This window comes from Rhopalosiphum maidis, chromosome 1 (assembly GCF_003676215.2).
Source record: "Rhopalosiphum maidis isolate BTI-1 chromosome 1, ASM367621v3, whole genome shotgun sequence".
In the NCBI taxonomy this organism is placed as follows: Eukaryota; Metazoa; Arthropoda; class Insecta; order Hemiptera; family Aphididae; genus Rhopalosiphum; species Rhopalosiphum maidis.
In genome coordinates this window covers 30,348,276-30,374,842 of record NC_040877.1, presented here as the reverse complement: position 1 = coordinate 30,374,842, position 26,567 = coordinate 30,348,276, and the positions used below count along the sequence as shown (strand labels likewise).

General features: G+C 29.4%; 1 protein-coding gene across 2 annotated transcripts in view; it reads right to left on the bottom strand.

Annotated features, from left to right (window-relative positions):
• The window catches only part of LOC113559834 (protein Wnt-2), a 64,214-nt gene that overhangs the window by 35,481 nt on the left and 2,166 nt on the right, over positions 1-26,567 (bottom strand). Inside the window, exons 2-3 of one of the 2 annotated variants that reach the window (XM_026965615.1) lie at positions 6,817-7,044; positions 136-356 (exon numbers count right to left, since the gene is read on the bottom strand). In XM_026965615.1, coding sequence (XP_026821416.1) covers positions 136-356; positions 6,817-6,854 — 259 coding nt within the window. In that variant the 5' untranslated portion in view covers positions 6,855-7,044. The remainder of the gene's footprint in view (positions 1-135; positions 357-6,816; positions 7,045-26,567) is intronic. The other variant, XM_026965606.1, reaches the window with a different exon arrangement.

Sequence of the window (26,567 nt, the reverse complement as noted above, 5' to 3'; positions counted from 1 at the left end):
ATAAGTAATATGTGTGTCAATTTTGTTTTAAATAATAGTGTATAGATAAGACACACGCACACACACACACACACACACACACACACACACACACACACACACACACACATACACATTATAACTCATTAGGCTTACCGGTGATTTGTAAGTGTCCAAACGGGTTGCCTTTTGACGGTCCCGTACAGTTCCACCGATGTGTACTAAACTGTTGTTGGCATTCTTGTTTGGCCATCCGTATGCCGTGACCGACGGCAGCCATCGCGTCAGGTGCAGCGGCGCAAATCCTCCGTTGACCTGCCGTCAGTCCGACTATCTTGTTGCAAATCACTTGGGCACCAAACGCGCTTGCCAATACCCTGCAATCATAAACACTTAATAACTTCCAAAATCACATAAACAATAACGATTTTCACGGGTTGATTGAGAGATATAGCAACAGGAGAATAAAAATCAAATTTTTAAGCGAAAAATATACATTTTTACGAACGCTAAGATCTTATACGTTGATCGCTAACATTTACATATTGTATACCTAAATTTATCAATTATAATAAATACCCTAAGCACTTAGGATAACGTCGTAAAATGTATAATAATGATTAAACAATATCTCTCATTAAGTATTACAATTTATTACATTCAAAATAATTATCGGGCACTATTAAAATGTAAATATTTATTGTTGAACATTAATTATTGTAATGTATATATGTAGTATGATTAATGATAATCGTTATTATTTGTATCAATAATGAATAATTTAAAAGCAAAGTTTTATTTTTTAGTCCTAAATCTTAATTATAGATATCTATATAATAGGTAATAGATATCCGAACATAATTGTTTGAACTTGGTAGTATTAGCTAGGTACCTGTTATTTATTAGTAGGTATATCTTAAATTGAGTACTAAACTATTGATTAGTGATAACTAAATAATTAGTCACCACAATAGCATAAAAATTTAAGAAAGCATTCAATAGGTATTATAAATTGTTCGGACCGAATGTTCAATCAAACCGTTTTTCGGTATCATAAAATTATAATTTTATACTTTTATAAAAGGCTAGAGCGTCAAATAGGTTTTTGTATTTAAATTTTTAGGTACTTATTTAGTGTTATATAAATTTGATCAAATTGGTGCAAGTAAATAACTAAATCTATACTTGAAAATATACTATTGCATAAAACAAGTACAAATTGTGGACCATGGCGGCGTTTATATAACATAATGACTCAAATTGCAGCTAATCAATAGATACAAATTACCGTTAATTCTATATTTCTTCCATACATTGTTACCAGAACAATAATTTCATTATTTAAGACCTAAGTTTTAGTTTGTCTGACTTCGAAATATATTCCGTATTTTAAATTTTAAAACTTTTTGGCTAGATGGCTATATTATGTATACCTTATTTATATACATATAGGTACAATTGCAACAGTATCACACTGCATACATTTCTCATAGAGCATATCAATATATCACAATATATTAATAATATATTAATTTGAAATCAACAATAATATAATAAAAAAATATATTTAATAGTCATTGTTTAACTGAAAGCTCATTTTTTAGTAATTAAAATCCGTAATAATATATTGGAAAGCTACTATTTATTCATTTAAAGCTACATACATATTACATAAAATATATATTAGGTTAGAATTTATGTTTGCTTATTAAAAATGAACTTCGCAAAAACTATCATATGTCACGAGTGGTAATTATTTCATGATAAACATACCTACCTACTCATTAGTCATTAGGTTGTATTATTTATTTATTAAATGATTGAATTCCCTACATTGTTTTCCTAAATTAATTTCAAATGTTCATCTTGGCAAACGAGATTTAATTTTCCTTTCCATGTTTCCTGTTCCTTTTTCCTCTACAAACTACCTTACTCTCTCTTAACACTTCTTATGCAACTAGCTAATAAAGATCCCCATTTTTCCTCCCAAGTCCCAATTATAAACTTTATTTCAATTAAATTATTAGTTACTTTTCATTAAGTTATATTGTATACTTAAATTTTGTTTTTCTCTTCTTCTGTTTGCATGACGAAATAGTCGTTTTAATTTTCACTCAAACTTTTCCAGCGAAAATTTAATACCTATCGATACATTATGTAATGCATAATAACCATAAATAAATTGTATGTGCAATTATATTATATTATGTTTATGAAACCATAATAAGAAAATATCAGAATGTAATTGTAATTAGTAATGTATAAACATTTTTATTTATTTTACTCAAACTAAACAGTCTATATTATTATTTTTAGCTTCTAAGACTTACTCGTTTTTATGCAAAATGTAATAATGAGCGAAGCACTGTGAAAAATTATTTTGAAAAAGTGTTTTATTGTTGCAGTGCATATAGAAAAATAGAATTAATAACTTTAACAATAATCGTATAGAAAACTGTTTTTAATATAAGGACACTCATATCTATAAAATTATGAATAATAATTTTACCTCTGCAGCCTACCCGTGTCACTTTATGTATAATTTGTGTCAGAGGGAGTTAACACAATACGTATATGATACATTTGTATAAAAATCCCTAGTGGATCATCCATCCAAGACATTGTAACTAACGCAGTTTAATTATCATGCAAAATATTTAGCTAGAAGATTCATCACACCACTCTGACCTAATTAAATTATCGACCGATGTACGCGTTTGGAGAAAAAATATATTTTCTGCTTCACTAATTTATATTCTTACCTAGGTAGTTTACTTTATTTTTTTTTTTGTTAAAAATTAAAAATTCAACAACTCTTATACCTACAGTTTATAACATTAACTCGAAAATCAAATGCATATTATTTTTGCGCGTTGTAATTTATAAAATTATATTACGGTGTACAGGTTAAATAATTCAATGATTAAAAGTTGATTTATATTTTTTACTTCTAAAAAATAATATTAAGTGAATCGAATTTCTATTCTGTATTTTGATTTATAAAACTAAATCAAGAACAAAAATAAAAATGTATTTTACAATATTATGGACAGTTGTGAAACCATCGCACGAATTAATTAAAAATAAAAATACTCTTAAAAATCTTGTGACGAAAACTAAATAGAACAATCTTTTTATATAGAATTAGAAATAAGTAGGTAGTTTTTGCAGAACTATATTTTAAAGATTCGATAATATTGCGTTAAGATCAATTTTTTATAAACTTGTAATTTATTGTTGAGCAACAATTCAATATTTCAATGTTATATCATAATATTTTGTAACGAATTAATGAAACTCTTTCAGAGCGTGAAACTTTCAAGCAAATAAAATATAAAAATTATTTTATTAGATATAATGTTTTTTATTTGATGTTTATAAAACATAAATTAGTGTAATTAAAAATATTTTGTGTTTAATTATGTAGTTTAACAAATCATTAGTTCGATAGACACATTTATACCTAACCCAACATAATATACGCATAGTACGTTAATCATAATATGTATATTCGTTGGGTATGACTTTGTCTTCATAAAAATAGTAATTCAAATACATTAATTTTAGTATTGGTTGTTTTTTTTTTTATTACCTTGTATAGTACATATATACATTAAAAAAAAACTATATACTCGTAATAGTTGAGGAGTGAAATTAGTCAGCTGACTAACCAACGTAAAGTTTTTTAATTAAAGTCTAAAATCTTAATGAATTTATTTTTAGAATACATAATTAAATCTTAGTTTTTATAAACACATATTATTCATCTAAATTGTTAAATTGTCTAAAATAAGAAACAATTTACCTAATCGTTATTTTGCACTGATATACAAATAATGCTTTTATTTTAATTTAATTTAATAAGGTTTGAAATAATTTTTAACTTGGGAAACAAAACGTTTAACAATGTTTAACGGTCGCGTGTATAATAATGATAAAAAAAAAAAAAACACTTTTAAGCGTTAAAAATCTGTGGAAGAAAAATCTCGTACCCTCTAAAATTAACGATATCGCTTGATTACAAAACGTATATTTACATAGATTCGTATTAGTAGTGCCGTAATAAACGATTCGAGTATTCCGTGTTTATAATGTAGGTGTACACTAAACGGACAGAGAAATAATAAAATAATATAACAAAAACGACTACAAAACTTTTTTTTTTCTTGAACCGGTTATTATCAGTTCATCGAGACACTGGGTAAAAACTAAAAGGTGTCCAGCGTATCAATACATAATATACGTCTACCGAAAACACCTCGAATTGATGAAGATCTGTTTCTGTTCGAACATATAATATACCTGTATAGTGCCGTGTAATATTTCGTACAACCGCTATGGGCGCGTTTGTATTGTCTATATTATAATATATTATACTCGTACCTATATAAGTTTTTTTTTTATAAAAAGCTATGGGTACCATATAATTAAAATTATCATCTATCCCATCCTCTCCGTGCGACGAATAAATAATTTGTACTTGTTCGCACACGCATTCACCAGCTGTAATATTTGTCGACTTCTCGTTGCATAGATATACGGTACAACGTAGGTACGCTTAAACTATAATATTACTTATGTTGGGTAACAAATGACAACTAACAATAAACTATTATTATCATTACCCGCTGTAATATAATTATGAGTGTGATATTAACATTACAATAATAACTGTATAGCGGCGTAGTGATCATATTATGACTTATGGTCATGTCATTATACTATAATATTCATATTAAAATATAATATAGTCTAATAAATATTTGTGTATGTTTTGACATCAGTAAATACCTAATAATATTCAACCGTTGCATAAATATTTTTATAGGAAATAAAACACATTTTTTATCGCTTTTATTAATTTAGTACAATTTAAATGGTAACTAATTTATAAATATTTTTTTAAAAAAATACAGGCAAAAATTATATTAATATACAGATTAGGACTGTATGTACATAATAAACAAATTATATAAATAAACTATTTTTAAACTATACTCTAATGAAACAAAATTGTATTTTAGACAAATAAGTCGATTATCAATCGATTCAAAGTATGTAATAAATACTGGGTCGCATTATCGAGCAGAAGTGTAATTATGTAGGTCCAATCTACAGTCGACCAAAATCTGTTTTATACATTTTTTTAGTTCATTCATGACATAATTTTATAAAAGTAAACTAACACAAATAAAATAAAATATTCATAAACATTTTATGCTGCAAAGGAATGCTTTGATGTATTTTGTCAATGTGAAATAAATAATTGTAATCTTGTAGTCTTGTATGTAATGATTATAAGGACTCGAGAGGGTTTTGCGTACAATTCCAATTCCTTTGAACGCACGGTCCTACTTCAATCGGAATAAGTTTTGCGCTAAAAAATGTAATTATTGTATTTCAAAGTGCGATCGTTGAAAGCGTAAATTAGATAGAGAACCCCGATTCGACGATATTCTCAAAGAAATAATCATATACAAGGTAATACTCGTACATTGAATTAATTGCTTATAAGCTAAAATATTTGGTGTTTAATAAAACTAAAATTTTACAATCGATTACTTTCGTCAATAATTTATTTAATTGGAATAATAATATTGTTACATGTTACTATTTAAGTAGTATACTCTTTAGTTATTAATCAATTTCTTGTTATTTGTTAACTATTATGAATATAATTTATTTATATAAAATTCGTAACCATAATTGGAACAAAAGTTAAACCTTAATTAAGATTGATATTGTTTATATTAGATTCTATGGAAATTGAAATATAACTATAAAATATGTACATAACTTTTTTAACCTTATTAACTCTGTTTTTAGATTGTTAAAAATTATCACAAAACTTCTTATTACTAAGGAGATATGAATTATAACATAAATATAACATAACTAAATAAGTAATTTACCTAAAATCATTTAACATTATTTTTTATTGAAAGTTTTGAATTTTACTCAAATTTTGTAATACTTTGGGAAATGACTGTGAGATGTTTACTTGGAAAACCAAACAACTTTATATGATTGAACGAACGATGTTTGAAAAGTAATATTCAAACTCATCTTAAATCCATGCGTTTGGTTCTATTGTTTTCAAACAGAAAAATTTAAAGATTTATATGTTATTAAACGACTAAAAAAATATTCTCTTCAACCGGTTTACATTGCAACAATGCGAAATGTATAGGTAAAAAATCGGTTTAAATTTATCGTATTATGCATCGTGTATTGTTTTAATAAATAAATGTATATTTAAAATAGTTCTTCCAACCACAAACCATTTTTTATAAATTTGTTAGCGAATAAAAAAAAAAGTACAGCTTGCAGTCGTACTAAATAATAATATTCTATTTTGTCAAAACCAAATATATTTTATACAATGACATTTGATGTGCAAATAATAATGTGGGTAATATTGTTAATAGAATGCAGTATTCGTTGTAGGTATTTTATAGAATCAAAACTAAATCGGCAAACTAAATAAAATTATTGATATCGAATTTGAGAAATATTTTTGATCAGTAGTTTACATGCGATAGATGTAATTCATAAACACCTGTTGGTTTTTTTGTACAACGATATGTACAGTTTTTCTTAACAATAAATTATTTAGTATTTTACTGATTGAATAATCCGAACGAAAACCAATTGTCTGCGTAAACGAATTCAAAATGTATCATGAAAATAGGTATAATAATATCATATCAATATCATACATTGTCTAACACTGGTATTACGTGCACAAACGATCTCGACCTCAGCTCGACTTACCCAATTTGTGAATAACACGCAGAGACAATAATATAATCATATAATATCTAGCTAGGTACCTACCTAATAAGTATTATAGTATTGCCATTTGTTTCTCGCATCGGCAAACACCACACGGACGGTTATTTCGATCGTTGTCCGCGCGTGCAATAATCTATACAGCGAGATTCGTCGAGATATGGCGGATGCAGTAGGTACTTACTTTCGTCGTGATGATGTACAGTATAATTATTATAGTCACCGTTCACGTGACGTTCGCATTTATTCATTTGTTTTTATCACCGAGCGAATCTGAAATAAAAATGGTCGGTCGGCCGGTCTTAAAAGTATCATTATTATTTTTTCTCAGTTAAATTATATTTCCGAGGAGGCTGCAGTGTGTGCAGTGGTGCAGTTGTTGGTCTCTCTAGAACACACACACACGCACAAATAATATCATGTATATAATACGGTGACCGAGCGACGACGTACGTACAGCATTACAGCAATACAGCTTAGGTACACGTAATAATAATATGACGTCTAGCAATTACTATATATTATTTTATATACAAATTTTGTCGTCCGCGAGTTATCGCGCGGTAATAAAACGAGAGAGAGAAAAAATACGAATATTAACCTCGAGCGCCATAGCTAGTCTTGTGGGAATCGTTCGTGACCACCGGTGGGCGTACGGACACGACCGCGGCGACGACCAGGACGTCCGTCGCTAATTGACGTGGAGAGACAGCGGCGCGCACCTTTTTACAATAATATCACATAATAATAATATATTACGAACGCTGCCGGATTAGTGCCACCGGCAGTTGTACGTAAAATTAAAAAAATAAACAAAAACAAACGCTTGACGGTGTATGATATAATCGTCATTATTAATTGTCATGTCCGAATGATGTCAGTGTGATGTCACCGACCGATATAGGTACTCGTAGTCGCTCTCGTCGCGCTCGAAATCGAATTCCTGTAGATCGATTAATATTCCGGAGCATACATAACACAAACGGCCGAAATGTCATTCATGATATCATCTCGCGAAAGGTGTAATACGAAATATTGTACACCATTCACATAAATAATACGCATATTTCCGATGCTAAATAGATGTTTGTGAGCAGTGTATATAATATATAATATATTAGATATACATTTTCGTCAAGTTTCGTACTCCTCTTCAGCCACCAAATATAACATATATATATATATATATATATATATATATATATATCTAAAATTAAATTATGCTTTTTTTAAGCCTCGTAAAATCCTTTAATGTACATAACTTCGAGACGGCCATACAATCGACGTGCGTACGCATGTATATATATATTATGTATCCCTTGATACGGCTATATGTCTCGGAAAACGATTGTAGTTTTTTGCTTTACATCGTTGGTATTTTGTTTTATTGTTTAACATCGTGGGCATATTATACACTTCTTACTCTTTTGCGATTCTAGAATAATTGTACTACTAAAATCATAAGAACTAGGTATATGACTAAAAACTTTAACCTATAGCTTCAGTACTTCGTCCTTAGAAAGATTATTTTTTTCTGAAAATGCAGTTGATATATAAACGTACATTCAATATTAGACTACATAATATAATTATGGTTAGGTTAGGTGTATACATATCAATATGCATTACTTTATAATATTATTAATATTGAAATAATATAGAGTGCCATCTTAATTCGAAATGAGATGCTGTATATATATTTATCATAGACTATAGTATAGTACTCGTATATATTATAATAGAGAAATACAAATATTTTAAACTCGTAGAATATTTCCCGACGTATTGACTGATTCGTGTTAAGCTCTTCGCTATATTCATACCATCATGCCTAGAAATTAGAACAGCTATAATATTACTGATAAATAAGATTATTTTTCAATAACTCACTTGCAGTGTGCGTAATTTTTGAAAATTTCATTCCATAAGTGTAATATTTTGTTTTCAACATACTTTTGAGCTAAGAAACACAATATTTATCTATGAGAGCGCAGTTGTCTTAAAGCGATCAGTAAATTATTACGATATAATAGATACCTATTACCTATAATACAATCTATGTAATTTTTAACCGATAGCATATTATAATATATGCACCGTAATAGATACATGTGACGCTGGCTAATAATTCCGACCGACAAAATTCATTGGAAATTGGTAAACAATACGTATTATATATATTTAATGGATATAGCTTAGCCGTTAATAAATCATCGAACGTTTTCCGAACTGCTTCCAACGTATTTACCGATTAATCAGAAGGCGGTCGACCACCGAGCACAGCTTAATCTCTCGCGGCTCCCGGATGATTCGAGCAATAAATAACGGGATAGTCGCGGCCGCCACGCGGTATTATTATTAAAATATCTGCTACACGCCGGCAAGTCCTAATCAACGGAAAAAATTTTACACAAACGACAAAATTAGTTTTTAGACTTTTGACATCAGAGGAAAATAATACCCGCAATAGTGACTTATTATTATGTGCTGATGCGGTCGTTCGCTGCATTTACGCGTACGTACATTTACTCAAGTATAAAATTCACCACTTTGTCTAGTTAATGTGGTGCTTGAAATTTTCGTGGCAAACAAAAACTATTACATTCGCGAAAGAATAATGGAAGAAACGCCGGGTATACTTATATGAGTTCGTAACTCACAAACACAGAGTTACTACGATAATATATAATATTATTATGTTTCGTATCGTTGTTAAAGATATAGACACTCCCGAACACGAATTTTTTAGTAATGTCTGTTTGTGCATTATATCTATGCGAAGAGAACTCAGACGAGAAATTCTATTTTGTTAATTAATTCTGTATAACTTTCAACCGTACGCGTATATGTATACGTATACATTCACATTAGTAAACCACGAAGATTTTTAGTTCTCAAACTCCCAGCGCAAGGCGAGGTACCCGCATGTATTATAACATTATGTATGTTAGTATATAGTATCTGCGCGTTAACGTACAGAGTGTTCATTTTAACAATAACGGGCACTCACTCGTTATTATCGAAAAGTGTATTGAACTTTTTCTCAAAAAAATTCTAACGTTTTATATTCCTCTTATTTTTTTTTTTTTTTAAGCCTCGTATGTTTATTCACAAATATACTATGCATTTATTTTTATTTTATTTCATAATCTAAAGCAGAAAATTTTACTTTACCATTTCATAATGAATTTTTATAGACGTATAGTTTGCTGTAAATAATAATAATAATTATTATTAAAATTCTCGGGATTGATGCAACAACAATTTCACAAAGTAATAGTCATAGTCTTGTCAGTTTAATTCTTGTAGGTATCTAAACTTTAAATACTTAATAAAACATAATTTATTCAAATTCTTTATTTATGCTCAAAAATATTTTTTTATTATATTTCCTTCTTTGAATTATATAATAAAAAATGTCGATTTCTTTTTGTATAAAAGATATTATTTAAACAATATACATAGACATAGACAGGTTAGATATATATATATATGTGTGTGGATGAAAACAAAATGGAACTTTATTAAAATGTATGATTGTAGGACAATAAGTATATTATTAATTATATAACGTTTTACAACCATATAGAATAATTGAAACTATGCAATTTTTTTTTCTGCAGTGTCTATAAGAATATAATACGTAAATCATTAAAATTTTTCTTTTAAAATTTACTTTATCAAATCCCCCAAAAATTGTATATAATATTTATGAAGTCTACCCACAAAAGTACTTAGAAACCACGCTGAATTTGTTTCGATGGCGTTTTCAAAGCCAAGAAAAATACGCTGTATGAAAAATATACATAATATCGTAATATATAATAATATAAATTATTGTACACGATATACCATGTTACTATTATAACCTAAGTTTACGACGTTTTGATATCGTTGAAAACGTTCCGGCGGCGTCTCGTCGATAACCACATTTCCATACATATAATACGCTTGATATTGTATTATTCATAATATCCGCACTCTACCATAAATGTTTTGTACACAGCATTATAATGTTCGAAATAATATGCGCTATGGGTATGTCGTATGTGTACCGATCAAGTATCGATATTATAATAATATATTGTATATATTATTATAATATAACATAGGTAGGTAGGTATGAGGTTTTTTTATCATTGATATAATCATGGTTTTATTCACAATACCCGACGTTGTTCAAGTATTTACAGAAATGCATTATACATATACAATGTAAATTTTGTGCGCATAGTGCGTGTATATACCAATACACGATCAAATACGCATATTAGCTATAAACTCCCGCGATAATAATTAAACGGAAATCATTAACGCTTGGGTATGTGCGATGATAGAAAAAAAAAGCACGGTAAATTAATTTTAATTACATATAATATGTATCCTTCGTAACATAATTCATAATTATTTTTATTGAAGTACAATTGTTAAATGTATGCTCCAATTCTATAACATTGAAATACTGAAACACTGTAGAGTGAAAATAAAAGTGTGAGGGTTTTTTTCCTTGGATAAAAGTGGCTAGTCCCATATCCCCCCTCCCCCACCACACACACACACACATACAAACCTTAGACTTTGTGTTCTTGTAAAATTATTATTGATTCAGTCGTCTGGACCAGCTATATGTTACACGCGCAGATTGGATTTGGACGATACTCGACTAAAAATGTTTACGATCCTACTGAGTAAACGAGAAAAGAAAACAAAAAAATTTAGGTATTCATTGACCTTCCTTCAAAGATTGATGCGCTTCATTAACAAAAAATGTATGGAACTCATAACGGAATTCTTTTATACGGCATACGAGAGAGACAATGGCATCAAATACCATAGACTCTGTTTGGTGTGTAGAATTTTTTAGCAATTAAATTTGAGTTATTGCATTGATATTTGGTATTTCATTACCAAATAACTTTTTATATACATTTTTTATTGTTTAAAGTTCTCAAGTACTTTTAATTTAACAACAAGGGGAAAAGGTTTTAAAATACAGCAATTTATTATATTGTTTATTTTTCGGTTTAACGATAACATAGTATGTACATGCAAAATAGAATACTCTATAGCGATGTAGGTATTTGATATTAAGTTGTATTATTATTATTATTATACCGTGTCTGCTCGTTAATTGATTCTGAATTCTTCTACTATATACATATATAAATTTCCATTGAAATCACCATAATTCATAAACGATTCGCCGCGATGTTCGATAGGTAGTTTGATTATTTCCCAATTAATTAATTTAAATATATATATATACATACATAAAAACAGGTTAATTTTAAAAATATATATATTCTTAAGTCATGAATGAAATTTACGATTCTTTTAAATGGCCTTGCATAAGCTGAATACGACATGTATGTAAATATAAAAAAATCTATAGTAGTATTCAAATATTATAGTATACATATTATTACACTAAATTAAATAATATATTTTTCTATCTAGATTCTGGATAATTCAATAGACATTCAAATTTCAATCCTGCTAATATGTATATTATAAATTGGTTCTAATTTATAAAATTCGTATGATCGAGTGATTTACAGTGAATTGAATAATAGTTGTAAATACAATAGATATAAATATTGTCTACAAGACCATGTTTGAAATATAATCAATAGTTTCTGGAAAATACGACGTTAAATTAGTTCATAGTATACAATATTACATGAGTATTATTTAACATGAAAACAGTAGGTACTAACAAAAATTTAAACTAACTCGCAGATGGTAAAACATTGCTTAATATTTTTTTTCATTTATTTCTTTGATTATTTTACTTATCTTATTTAATTCTATTATGGAATTATTGCCTCAATATATATTTATTTTTATGTAAAAATCATTTAAAAATATTAAAACATTAATCACCAGCAACACTTAGCACTATCACGTAATGCTTAGGCATTTATTATATTCTTAATTACACGTAATATTACTACCTATAAATAATATATTATACATTTTTTTTCTATTTTAATAAATAATAGTATAAAATCAACTTTTTGTTAAAACGTTATTTATCAATATACTGCAGACTTGATGGTATTTGGTAATTATAAGTTTTGGGTGTGAAGGCAAAATTAATTAAAGCTTAGTGTAAAATAATGTTTACTTTCTTCGCGTTAAAAAGTAAATAAACATGGACGAGGAATGAGGACGCAATCTAATTTTGACACACTCAGTTAGTCCTTTACCCCATTTAAACTGTTTTCTTTAAAATGTATATACTATTCTATGTGTGAAATATGTATGCATTTTAATTATCAGTTATTATTTATGTACAAGCATATGTAAAATTTTTTTTTTATATTGTCGATATGATGTATAATGCATAAAACCTAATAGTTAAGTATTTAAAACCAGACTGTGATCATCGTATATTACAACATATAATACAATTATTAATCATACAATGGATATAAGAATATATTATTATTGCCATCATATAAATATGATATAGTTAAAATATCCATAAAACTATACAAAAAAATTAATAATCCCAAATAACGATTATGCTGTAAAATGTACTATATTAAGGGTTAAAAGTTTTAATTATTCACATAACGATTTGCAGTTCCGCTATTTATTATAAATATAATATTGTGAGCTATAATAAGTATAGTTTTAATTATTGTTGTCTACGCATAGTATGAATTTAATGTGACAAAGATATGAAATATATACACGCTATTTGTAATCTTTTGAAAACATAAATAAATTGCAATAAATTAGATCAAAAAGTTAAACGTAAATAATTATGAAAAGATTAAATATTTACTTAATTAATATTAATTATTTTAAATATGTACTCAAACAAACATTAAATATGAAGAAATCGTAATATCTTCATCTATCATATGGTTAGTATACACGTCTACCTATATTATTTTAAGATCAAATCAGGTTTTACAATAATTCAATTTTTTTTTTTTATCTGTCAAGATTTTAGATAAAATAATTTTTCACAATCTTCAACGTCAATGATGGTTTCAAATTGCAAATTTAATTTAGTTGGTACTTAAGGGGAACAAAATCGGAAATCCTAATAGTTCCCTAGTTTGAATTATTGTCATAATAAATATAATATTGTTTTAGTATTATTCGCAATCATTTTATCGACATATTTTATGTTTAAACTGAATAATAATTATGCCAAAAATCACACTAATTTCATTTACAAAAGAATATCTTTAGATTGACTTATTAAATAATAGATATCTTATAACGCAATTGTACTACGACGTTACTATATTAGATGCCTCTTATATTTTAAAAAAAAATGTATACTTATAATAGTTATAACTTAAAATAATAAACTTCCGTTTATATTATATAATATAATTTTTGGATTAATATAGAATACTAGTCTATATAACTTTAAAAACTTCCAATGGGGTTGAAAATAGGTCAAATAGAGAAGATTAATTCATTTATGTATAATCTCTTACTACTCTTTTTATTTTATTTTATTTATTTTTAATGTTTAAAGTTGTGTTATTATTTTTTTTTTTTTATATTTTACAATATTATTAATTTTATTAAGTTTTTCATGAAGTAATTTATTTTATTTTGTTAATTATTATTATATTAACTTTATTAAAATATATTATGAATGTATACATATTATTTTTTTAGTTAAAAAGTGGCTCATAAAATTATATCTAAATAAATCAAATAAACTTCTTAAAATTTAAATAAATAATATTATTTTTATAAAAAAAAATTAGAGTCCTTCAATTTTAAAAATAACTAAACTACTTATTTATAAACTATAATATAATATTATACTAAAATTACCTACCTAAATCTTGAAAATTAAAAAGAAATTTAGTCGAAATAACATAATATTATAGAAATATACTTATATATTCTTATACGAATAATAGAATATAATATATCGTACATTATTTAGTTGCTATTGATTCAGAAGTTTTTGGCAGAATTGTATAAGAAAATGACATGCGTGTTTGAGATATAATTTATAATCAAAAAATAATACATTATAATTCTCAAAAAAGGTAAGAAAAACATTAAAATTAAATGGAAACAAATTATGTAAGAGTAATAAGGTATTACAGACTGGATATGGAAAATATATGTTGCACGCAGTGGATGTGCAACCCCGTTACCACAAAAAATGTGTACCTTCTTGAAAATGTTGCTCTATAAAATTTCCTTCGTATCAGTAATATGTGATTTCGGGAAAAATGTTATTGGCATAAACTCCTCCATAAACAAATCTTGTGTACACTATTGCAACAATTGAGTACTATATGGGTACGGTGAACAAGAAGGAGTCTTTAGTTAAATACATTGTCATGATATAACGTGATTAGAATATACTTTAAACAATACAAAACATACCGTAGTCTAAATAGTATGAGTTTGCTGTATACGTATACCTATATTTTATAACGCTATAACAGACAGTAGTACATCGTACATAACATGTATATTACTTGTACGATATTATGGTTGAAGAACGACTACAAATCGATGCATATTTTCGTCTGTGAAACACACATCATTTACCTTCAAACCAATCAAAACGAATGAAACACATTTCGTTCACGTGATCTAGAAACCATGACATCCATATTTGTTTCCTTTAATAGCATAATTATAATTTATATAGTAGGTGTTACACTGGTGTATAGTGGCATTGTGTGAGCAAGTACCTCCTACTGCGTATACTTCGGCCATTCCCTATCGTACACGGTTATAAATACATACATACATTATGATATAATATCGTTTTTTATCGATCGGTTATTACGTATTAATAATTTATTATAAAACAGGTAGTAGCGACAATAAAGATAGTCCGACTAACGCTGGCGCGATAGTAGCTTTTGCAGAAATACAATATACCGACGACAGCACACACGACAGACCGGCAGAGAATATTCAAAACGCGATTTATTATATTCATCAACACAGACTGACTGGAAAATATGCCGATAACATCGGCAATATACCAATATAATATCATGTAGGTATTTATGTCGTCATTAATCATCGACTAAACGTAGGCTGCAGGTACTATAGTTTTGCAATATATTATTTCGCCGTGCAATCGATTAATAATTATTTATTATTGACCTATTTGGTACATATATAATAATATTATTATTTTGCCAGACGATAAAATACTGATCATAAAGTATAATAATATACTATACATTATACGTACGTATTATTGTGTATGCACCCGTGCGATAATTTTCCCGATTAAAAAAAAAGGGTACGCATTAAGCACTTATTATTAAAAGGCCACACACATGCGAAGACAATAATTATACCATTCCGGCAGATAAATCGGTCACGTCTGCTACCGAAACTTGTTATGCATATCGAACGGCGAGTGAGCGTGCATATGATTATAACAACAATTACGGTGCGTGTAAATTTTATATACCTATATATTATACGTGGTATGTGTTTACGAAACAAATCCGGTCTCATCTAACACAAATAACACAATAATATATTATTGTGTTAACCTGTATGTTGGTTTTCCATTTATCGTTTTTCAATTAATATGCGATTTGCCCAACTGCCGGGCGCGCTGCAGCCCACGCCCGACACCGCGGCCGACGGTGGTGACAGTGGCACGATGTCGCGCGTGACCTACGAATTTGTCTGTGTTGTTTTATTATTATTATTATTATTTTTTTTTTTCGTTGACAAGGACGATTAGCTCTCATTACGTATGTACAAATTCTACACATATATTTTTATACATACACGCGCACACTATACAGTGATTGTAGCTTTAGTACAGTAAAATATATATTATATATATAATAATAATTAATAACGTCCATTAGCGTATCGCCCGTGTGAAGGTGTACCCGTGCACGACAAGGGTCGACGACGATAAAGTCGCATATAATATATATATATATATATTAATAATATCATATTATTAATATATATATATATATTAATAATATCATATTATGAAAAGAAAAAACCACGTTTATATCGAATAATAATAATAATAATAAGAACGACGGCAGCAGCAGCGACTATACGTCTTGCCACTGCGGCTCGGGTTTGGAACCAAGAAGGAAATTTGATTTAGAACCTGTTTGATGTGACTGATAGCTGCACTGGCGGGTAGGTATACTCGGTTGATGCGCTCCGAGTATTATGATTGTTTATTAGAGAGACTGTATATTATATTCATGGTATGGGATATAATTTATAACGAGTTCAAAAACGTGAGTCGCGTGTGAAATGAGCTGAAATATTCTCCGGGGGGCAGTGTGTGTGCAGTGCACACACATTCACATTACTCACACACACACACACACACACACTCGCGCGGACAAATTAAGTAAAAATAAAAATCACGTATAACATACGACCGAGTATACGGTGACGGTTCATAGATACCTGCTATAATATTATGATGTTTATACAACATGTCGGGTGCCTCAGAGATGCTGCGGCGGTGGTGGAGATCGTTATAACATATTATATATAACGTCTGCGCGTAAACGGATATTGTCCGTTTGGTGACACTGCATGAATTATATATATATATATATATATATGTTTACCTATACTTACCTATTATTCACTATATTATATTCTACTCGTATTATATACGTATCGCGCGTTCGGCGAGGCTTTTGATGTTGCCGAAAGGCTGTTAGGGCCGATTTTGACTGCGTCCGTGAATGTACCCCACGGGCCACGACTATACGACTATACAAATTTTCCCACGCCCGGTTTCTATCTTACGTCATACTTTGTACGACGTTCGTACAAGTACAACGACCGGATCTTGAAATATCACAATAATTGTTCGCTAAAACTGCCAGAAACCATTAGTTTCAAAGTTCACACAACAGCGGCACAACACCGTTTTAGAAAATATATACTTTTTTTGATCGATAACTTTTATGTGGACATAAACGTATATATTATGTTTGTTTTCGTATTATATCAGTTCTCGGAAACGATGCACGCTACGATGATCTGAAGGAACGCAAAATTTACGACTAGGATAATCAATCGCGGTGTAGTCGGGTGAGCAGTAAAATATGACAAGTATGAAATAAACAAAAGCCATAATAATGACGAACGCTGACGTTAATAGTTTACGAACGTTACCCATACATAAGAAGTAATAATGTGTGCACTCGATTATTAAATATTACATTATATTTTATAAAAACCGTGGTATAAATGTATAATTATATTAGTTAGGTTTTCGTTTTTAATCCTGCAAAACAAGTTTGGCACAATGTCCGGTAGCTATACGCCGATACGTATATCATTAATTTATTATCATATCCGATTACGAATAATAATTCGGAAATTAAGTTAATCGATTTAGTATGAAATTCAGAGAGGTTCAGTGGTTATAACGAACGCAGCACATAGAAATATTTAAATAGAATATTTTACGATACTATTACCGACGGTTATAGTAGTAGCCGATCGGGCAAAATATTGTATGAATAAATTACTTCGAAAACTTAAAAAAGTTAATGTTATTACAATGATTGGGTTTATAATAATTCGTGCAGTACATAATTATTATATTCGTTTATTAATTAATGAAAATACCTGCAGGATATACCGATACCATATTAAATTATTTTTCGTTTTAAATTAAAATGTAGATAGTTCGACAAATTTTTATCTAGCCTAAATTTATTGTGTTCACGAATTCACGATTAAACCTTACCGCAGTAAAACAATAAAATTCTGTAACTGATGTCGGTAAAACAACTACGCGAGTTTAATTCTGTTTTTTTTTTTACGAGTGCAATAAAAACGTTAAATTGATAGAAACATTAAATCATTATTTTAATATAAAAATGTTTTGGAGTGTTTCTAAGTACGGTATAAATATATATAGGTATATCTATTAAATACAGCATATTACATACTTTAGGTTAATAGCACTTAATGATAATATAGTATCTGTTCATTGTATATAATGGTAAAACGGCTATTTAGGCACAGTCTACGGAGGAACATCAATCAACTGAAAACGCCAAGTTCTTAAAACATTATTGAATCATCAAACGTTAATAACATTCGTATTCATTTGAGACCGTCATCCTACAGATGAATGAGATCTTTTTCGATTAATAATAATTTTAACCGTTATAAATATATTCTTTGTTTACGTTCCATAGTTGTTGTAGGTCTGTTGTAGTGATCAATTGTCTGTTAGATTCAACACGATTTTGTTCAGTCTTCAAATATTATTTCAATTAATACCTGTTTGTTTTTAGTTCAACGGCAATGGAATTTAATACGTCATGATAGTATTATAATATAGCTTATGATCTCTTATGATAATATGATATACAATACTACAACAGTATAATACCACGTTTTTTCGCATTGAATATCTTAAAAACAATTTGGTGACAACTGATTATTTGCCATTTTATTTCTCGAAGTCTGTGAGAAAATAATTATTAAAACTTAACAGACTGACGATATGACACATTTATGTGTAATATTTGCAACATTACTTACTTTACTTACTTTGCATTTAAATTAAATTATTTTCTAAAAATAATTAAAATAATAATTCACCATTACCAAACCGTTCGAAATCTATCTAATAAAACACTTTTTCTACTAATTCATTATACCTTGATAAATGCATTTAAACGGTGCTTTTTTTTTCAGTGGTAGATATTTTACATGTGGCAACAAAAATCCAGACTTTCATTTTATTATACACGTACTTTATGGCATGGCGGCGTGGCGTCGTCTCTTTTTGATGTTTCAATGTTTCATCTTTATGTGATGGTCGTTTATAACGATATTTTATAAATAGAATTATTACATTTTTCTCAGATAAAAATCGACTTGTATAGTTCTATTTACATATTATAAAAGGACGTGCGTGCACCATAATATATAATTCATAGATTACGTCTTCTATGCATACTGTGTATAATAAATTATTGATTGGAAACCAAATGGAAAAAAGTACCAAAAAGACAGTCTATAACTACTCACCAGTCTACTGGAGTACGTGATACACAGTAGGAATATTATATATACCTAGGTATATAGCATATACATATTTGTGGACATTTTGTGTTAGAAAATCTGCAGAGAATACATTAAGTTCTTATTGAACACCCCTCTGATTTCGTAACATTAAATTTGAATGAGAGCGTATTATACATTAGGTTCAGTTATACTATTATTATTTATTATACATTATTACATTAATATAGTTGTCCCTTTCGCGATTGCACTGCGCAGCATCGTCGCTGCTGTCCGATAATATATAAATTGTATACATATACGACGACTACACACTGCCGGATAACGCTATACAGACTGCACCTGGTCACCTGGTGTAGATCGCGGTAACGTTATCCGGCTACCGTAATGGTATCCCGCTGGCGCTATACTGCACCGATATACATATTACAATACATATATATATCATATATGTTCGCGCACACCGCACGAATATCTCCGGCACCCAACCGAGATGTGGACCTCCTAATATCCCATTCACGGGCGTACTCTAATTATATTGTCGTTACTGTTTATTGCCGCTTTTTGACCCCTCCCCCTCCCCCCGACACCGTTCCAAGCCCGATCGTGTGTCTTTCCGCGTCTCGTCAGACACACGCTCAATACAATAAAACCATACGTACAATATATAATAAAATAAGGTATATATATAGTGGTATATAGTATAATAAATATAATAATGTTCAATTCGCACACCCCCAGAGGGTTTCGTGGCTGGGAGACAGACCGTCTGCAAGAAGAGGAGGAGCAGGTTTGCCCGAAAAATCGGACGAGAAATCGGCTATACACAAAGGCCCGTGCGGCGGTTGTCGTATTTGTCGTTGTTGTTTTTCCTTTTTTTTTTTGTACTCGAAAATGTGTAATCCTCGAGTGCGTGGTGTACATTTGGTAATCTCTCGTCTTTTCGCCACGGGGCCACCAATATCAATAGAAACGGCTGCTGTGGTTTGTATATGCCACCCATTGAAATACAATATAATAATATATAGGTAGTATTATAAGATAATATTTATAATATATATAGTACTGACCGGTTCGACTATCGAGAGCAACCAGAACGACGGCGACGAGTCTATTATTGTGAAAGACTCACCGAAAAAAACACAACACAAAACAACTATACTATTAGGAAATACGTATATACCTAAATACGCATGTAGGAAACGATCGATGATGCTGGAATCACAATAAAATGTAGCATAATAATATAATACGTATTATGCCGATATAATATTTTTTACGACAGACGCGCATCAGACATCGCTGTTGTATTTTGTTTATCAGCACACGATTAAAATCGAATTTTAAATTTGATTCCGCGGATGTTACAGATTCCTATCGTCGGCAGTAGGTATAACTAACGCTCGCTATTTTTTCATCTTTTTTTGTGGCTAATCGAACATTTGTAAGAACCAGTTTCCGTAACGTGTTTTTTATGATAATGAAAGATTCATTGAGGAAAATAAAAAAATAAAATTTAAAAAAAATACGCTTCGATAAACAAATGTAACATACTGTTGTAACGGTGGAACCACTATATTTAAAAAAAAATGTCTTTCATCGAAATAACAAAACCGAAAAATCGAAATAGAATCTGTACAATAATATCTACATGTGTTAAACACTGTATAGTGAATACATATATTATATTATACGCAATTCGTCGTGGCCTAGGCACAGAGTTGTATACAGGTATATCTTGTACATAATGTAATAATATTATGTATCCTTATAGCTCTATATATGTATATACCTACCCTATACTACTACAGCCACCCTTTGAAACGTTTTGCCGATTACCTTACTCCTTACTGCCCACCTTTCATAAAAGGAGATTGTCTTATATAATACGCTTGCGAAAACACCTGGACGCACGTGTATACATGATCCGATATCTTTACATACGTACGTATGTATGTATTATATTTACCTTGGGTATATTAGATCGCTTTCCACCCTTGTAAGTGTACCCCATCACGTTATGTTTTAGGTAGTGTTTTTTTTTTTCCCGGACCAGATGTTCAGGTATAACCTACTCGTAAAAATAATAAAGAAAATCCAATTCGTTTTACACTGAATTATTGAGAAAAAAAACTAAGATAATTACAAAAATAATAACAATAATTATAACCTTACACATAACTCATAAGCAAGTTAAAAATAATACTATAATTTGGCGTTTTCGCGGTTTTTTTCATTTGCAGTCGATGACTAGCGTTTATTTTCGGTATTAAGTATTTTATATGCTGCACGAGAGGTTACAGTAAGTGTAACAATATCGTCGTCGCAATAATAAGCGTTGTAAACAATACGCACAACATTATAATAGTCTTCTTCTCACGGCTTCTCGTGGTGTTGTTGGGGGCTAGAAGGGGGAGGACGGGAGGTGACCGCGATGCACCGTCAGTTGACCACTATACGTGCGAATCATAATTAGATAATATTATACGCATATAATTTACTATTATTATAATATATTATAGTAGTGTACCTATTACTGTCGGATCGTCGTTGGTCGCGTTGAGTGAAATATCACGTCACGTAGCGGATGCTTGAGAAATCTTTATGGCTATAAACATAAATATATTATATACGAGTGATATGGTGTTGGGTCTCATATTTTACAACCGGCCGACATGAAAAAAACACCCGTCCGATGGCTTTTCAACGAATAATAATAATAATAGTACAAATAAAAACTGTGTTCGCCAATATATAACGATATAGTATAAGCAGCGATGGGTGCGAGAACTACTCGAATGAGTTCTCAAAACCTGTACCTCTGATTTGCGGTCTATCTCGTTAAAAATGTATTTATTACGACTGGTGCGTAGGAATAAACTATATATATTTCGGACGTAATACCTACTTATATTATGGTTTGTCGTTGAACACGTAAAAACTGCAACATATACTTGTTATTATAGTACGTCATGGTAACATAAAATTCAGAATTTTTACAAAAATAATAGTGATGAAAAAATCTATTTGGTCAATTATAAATTATAATTGAGGTCGAAAAAGACAAATCTGTCCCAGGGTAAGATTTTTTTATTAGTCATTTAAAAAAAAAAAGATTGTATATAATATAAATTGATTATTTTTATTACAGTTGCAAAATAACGATAGGAAAATATAAATTAAAAAAAAATACTATCATTTTTTGTTCTTGACTTCTTGTTCACACTCTAGTTAAGTATAATTATAGTCGATAGTAAATGTTAGTTAATAATAAATAGAATAAACTAATGATTATCATCTAAAACATAAACTACCTACTGACTATATTAGTATGTAGTATCGAAGAGTTTTTACTAAAGAAACCATAATAGTATGCATACAGATATGTATTATAAAAACTGGCTATGATAAAGTTATTTTGACAAAATTAAAAATTTTTAATTTCAAAAAAGAATTATTGTGCTTATAAGTAATAATTTAATAATCAAAGATACATAGTATATTAAGGAGTACACTATAGAAGTTGGGCCCCTATTTCTCGTGGGCCCCGGGGCTACGGCACTCCCTACACCCCACAATCCTATAGCCTGATTACAATACGACACAAAACACTATAACAAGACAACGCAATGAAGTCACGATATATGGAAAACTATCGCGCGCGATCATTTTTCAGTAAATCATTTTGGTTCAATTAGTGTTTAATATGCATTTCACGTTTAGGAATAAAAACTTGATTTATTAGCGAAGGTTTACGAGCTGTATCTCGCTTAAATTAACAATGCGAATACATTATACATTAAGAACGAAAAAAAAAATTGTATGTGTAATATATTTATACTTATACACATACACAGGATACACATGTATATATAATAATATATTAAATATATTTGTAGTCATTACGAACCTAATTTACCAAACAAAACATAGAGCTTAGAGTTCTATTATGGTCGTCCAACCCACGAGTTTTCGAAATACGTTAATTGCGCTGACATCAGATGTTTGCTATAACGTGGTTCCTATATAGTCATAGAGAAATGCAGTGGAACCTTTACACACTATTTGGTATACAGCTTAAAAAATAATAGTTACTCACCGGAATATCTGCAATAATATAAGATGATTTATCGTCGTCAATTAAAATTATATTTATTTTGTGCTATAAGTATCAACCGTTTTGTTTCGCCAAGTCGTAAAGGTCATAGACAAATTACAATTTAGCGTTGACAATCTATACGGTAATCGCTTATATATAGTGCATTTGTGTCATATTATATAAAAAGTAGAAGGCTTCATGGTGTTCACCGTTCGGATCAAAATTATCATTACCAAAGTGTTCAGTTTTTTAACTACAGAAAACTGTTAAATTCTATTTGAACATGTAGTTGTTTAAATAAGTCCCGCCGTACGAGTCTTATTTTCAAATTTTGGATGTATTTTTTAATTATTATAGGATTCAATGATCAAACTATGTTTCAGACTGTCTGATACACAGGTTTCATAAGATAGGTAATACAATTAAATAATAACATTATGATTATATTTAAGAAAACCATAAGCCATACAACTCCAGTTTTGGTATTCTCGAACACCGATCACTGTATATTTATATATTATATAGTATATACATTATATTATTATTGAACTTTTCTGGGAATTATACCTCGATCACTACTCCATTAGTTATACATTATTGTATACTTATTGTCGACGATACATATATTATTAACCTTTTATGGTGCCCATAATAGTGTTGTATACGTACGATATGTGTTCGATATAAATCGTAAAAAACGATTGTAGGTACGCATTACTATAAACGAATAATGACCGCGACTACTATCGATTTCACGTAGGTAGATATATATATATATACATGTATATATATATAGTATAACATATAATAAAAGAAATGTTAAGTCTTTTGACAAAATATTTATAGCCCGCGGACGGACAGACGTCGTACATTATTGGACATCGCAAAGACATAAGACGCGGTATACAATAATGTTATATAGTAAATTACTGCCACTTTAATATTATTATTATCGTACACATATATAATATGACATTCACGGACAGTCTGCGGAGGACGCGCGTAGAGTACGGTTATTAAGTACCTGCATCATACAGGCCACAGATAAGTCAAACGCATGTCTCCGGAGTCCTGCAGCATCATCATTAATTCGTATCTTGCATGGCATATTATGGACATGTATATGCGTATAAGTACGTAGTACTATAAGATTTAAAGTGTGGCAAGTTTACCGAAACTCATCGTGAATATCATAATAATAATAATGACAACAATAATAATAAATATAATGACTCATGTCGGTATGAGCAAAGAGATTTAAACAATTCGACAGGAAAATCAATCGTCAACATTATAATAAACTGTGCTAATATATATATTACGTATATGGTTGGAGGTAGATGTTAAATTTTACTGAGTGATTTATTTAACGTAAAACACTCATCATTTCAGAAACCAAAAAAATACTAATTTTGAAAATATTTCTTTTACATAACTGTAAAACATAACAAAACAACATTTTTGAAAAAAAATATATTCCACAAATTATTATCATTGTAATCTTTTTTTAAATTTTTATTCCTTAGAATAACAACATACATTTTTAATTTCATATTCTTAGGAATAATACATAGAATATTTTGATGTATCCAAATCAAATTTAGGACAAATAAGTAATTTAAGTTAGCATACGAGAGCCAAGTAGTATACCAATGTTTTCAGTGTACCTCTTCACCATTCCACTCCATTCATTAATAATTATATAAGTTTAGATACTTATAACTCATTAACTATAATTGTCCAAAATTTAATTTTTATGTATGGTATTACTCAAAAAAATGTTCTACTTTGGAATAAGGAATTATAAATATACATAGTTGTCATTAAAAAAATCAAAAAAAATCGAAAAATATTGCTTTTCAAGTCTTAAAATAATATGTAAAAAAATATTTTTAAAAATTTTAACAGTTTTAGAAATAATGAATGTCTTACGTTAAATGGATCACCCGGTACGTTTAAGTGGTAGATACATATTATTCTAATACATATATGAGCGGCGTTCGGTGAATGTTTATTACGTATTGTTCAAAACCGTATATATTATTATAACATAAGTATTATAATATATATATACTATATAGTATACGTTAGGTATTTACTTTTGTATATATATATATATATATATATATACAGAGAGAGAGAGAGATACAAATAACTGCGAGAGTTTAGCGCTTACCATTGCCTCGGGACGTACCTATATACACACGTCACGTATACATATAATATGATTTGCGAAACGGTTTTTAGCGAATTTGATTTATAATCGATTTTTTTTTGACAATGAAACGCCAATAAATACATAACAGGCGTTTGACTTTTTCTTTTCTCTCTCAATTTCTTTAAATGGCGTAATTATTTACGACCGACCGAGTATTTCGAAGATATTTTCAACTGGTTGTTGTAATATTATTATAATACTGCACTGTACAGCGACGGCGATGTGCGCGTAATGCCTCAAGCGCCTGTCTGCTGCAAAAATGCATGCCACGCGCATTCAGTGCGCAGCATTCTCCGGTGGACTGTTATCCGCAGCGGTCTGCCTGGACACAGCGCGTGAACAATTATACTTGCTCATCTTGGGCGTAACAAAAAAAAAATTAATAAATAAATATTGTTGACATATGACATTTTAGCGACAACGTGTTATTCTTTTTCCAATAACCAAATGTTTAAGATACGATACATT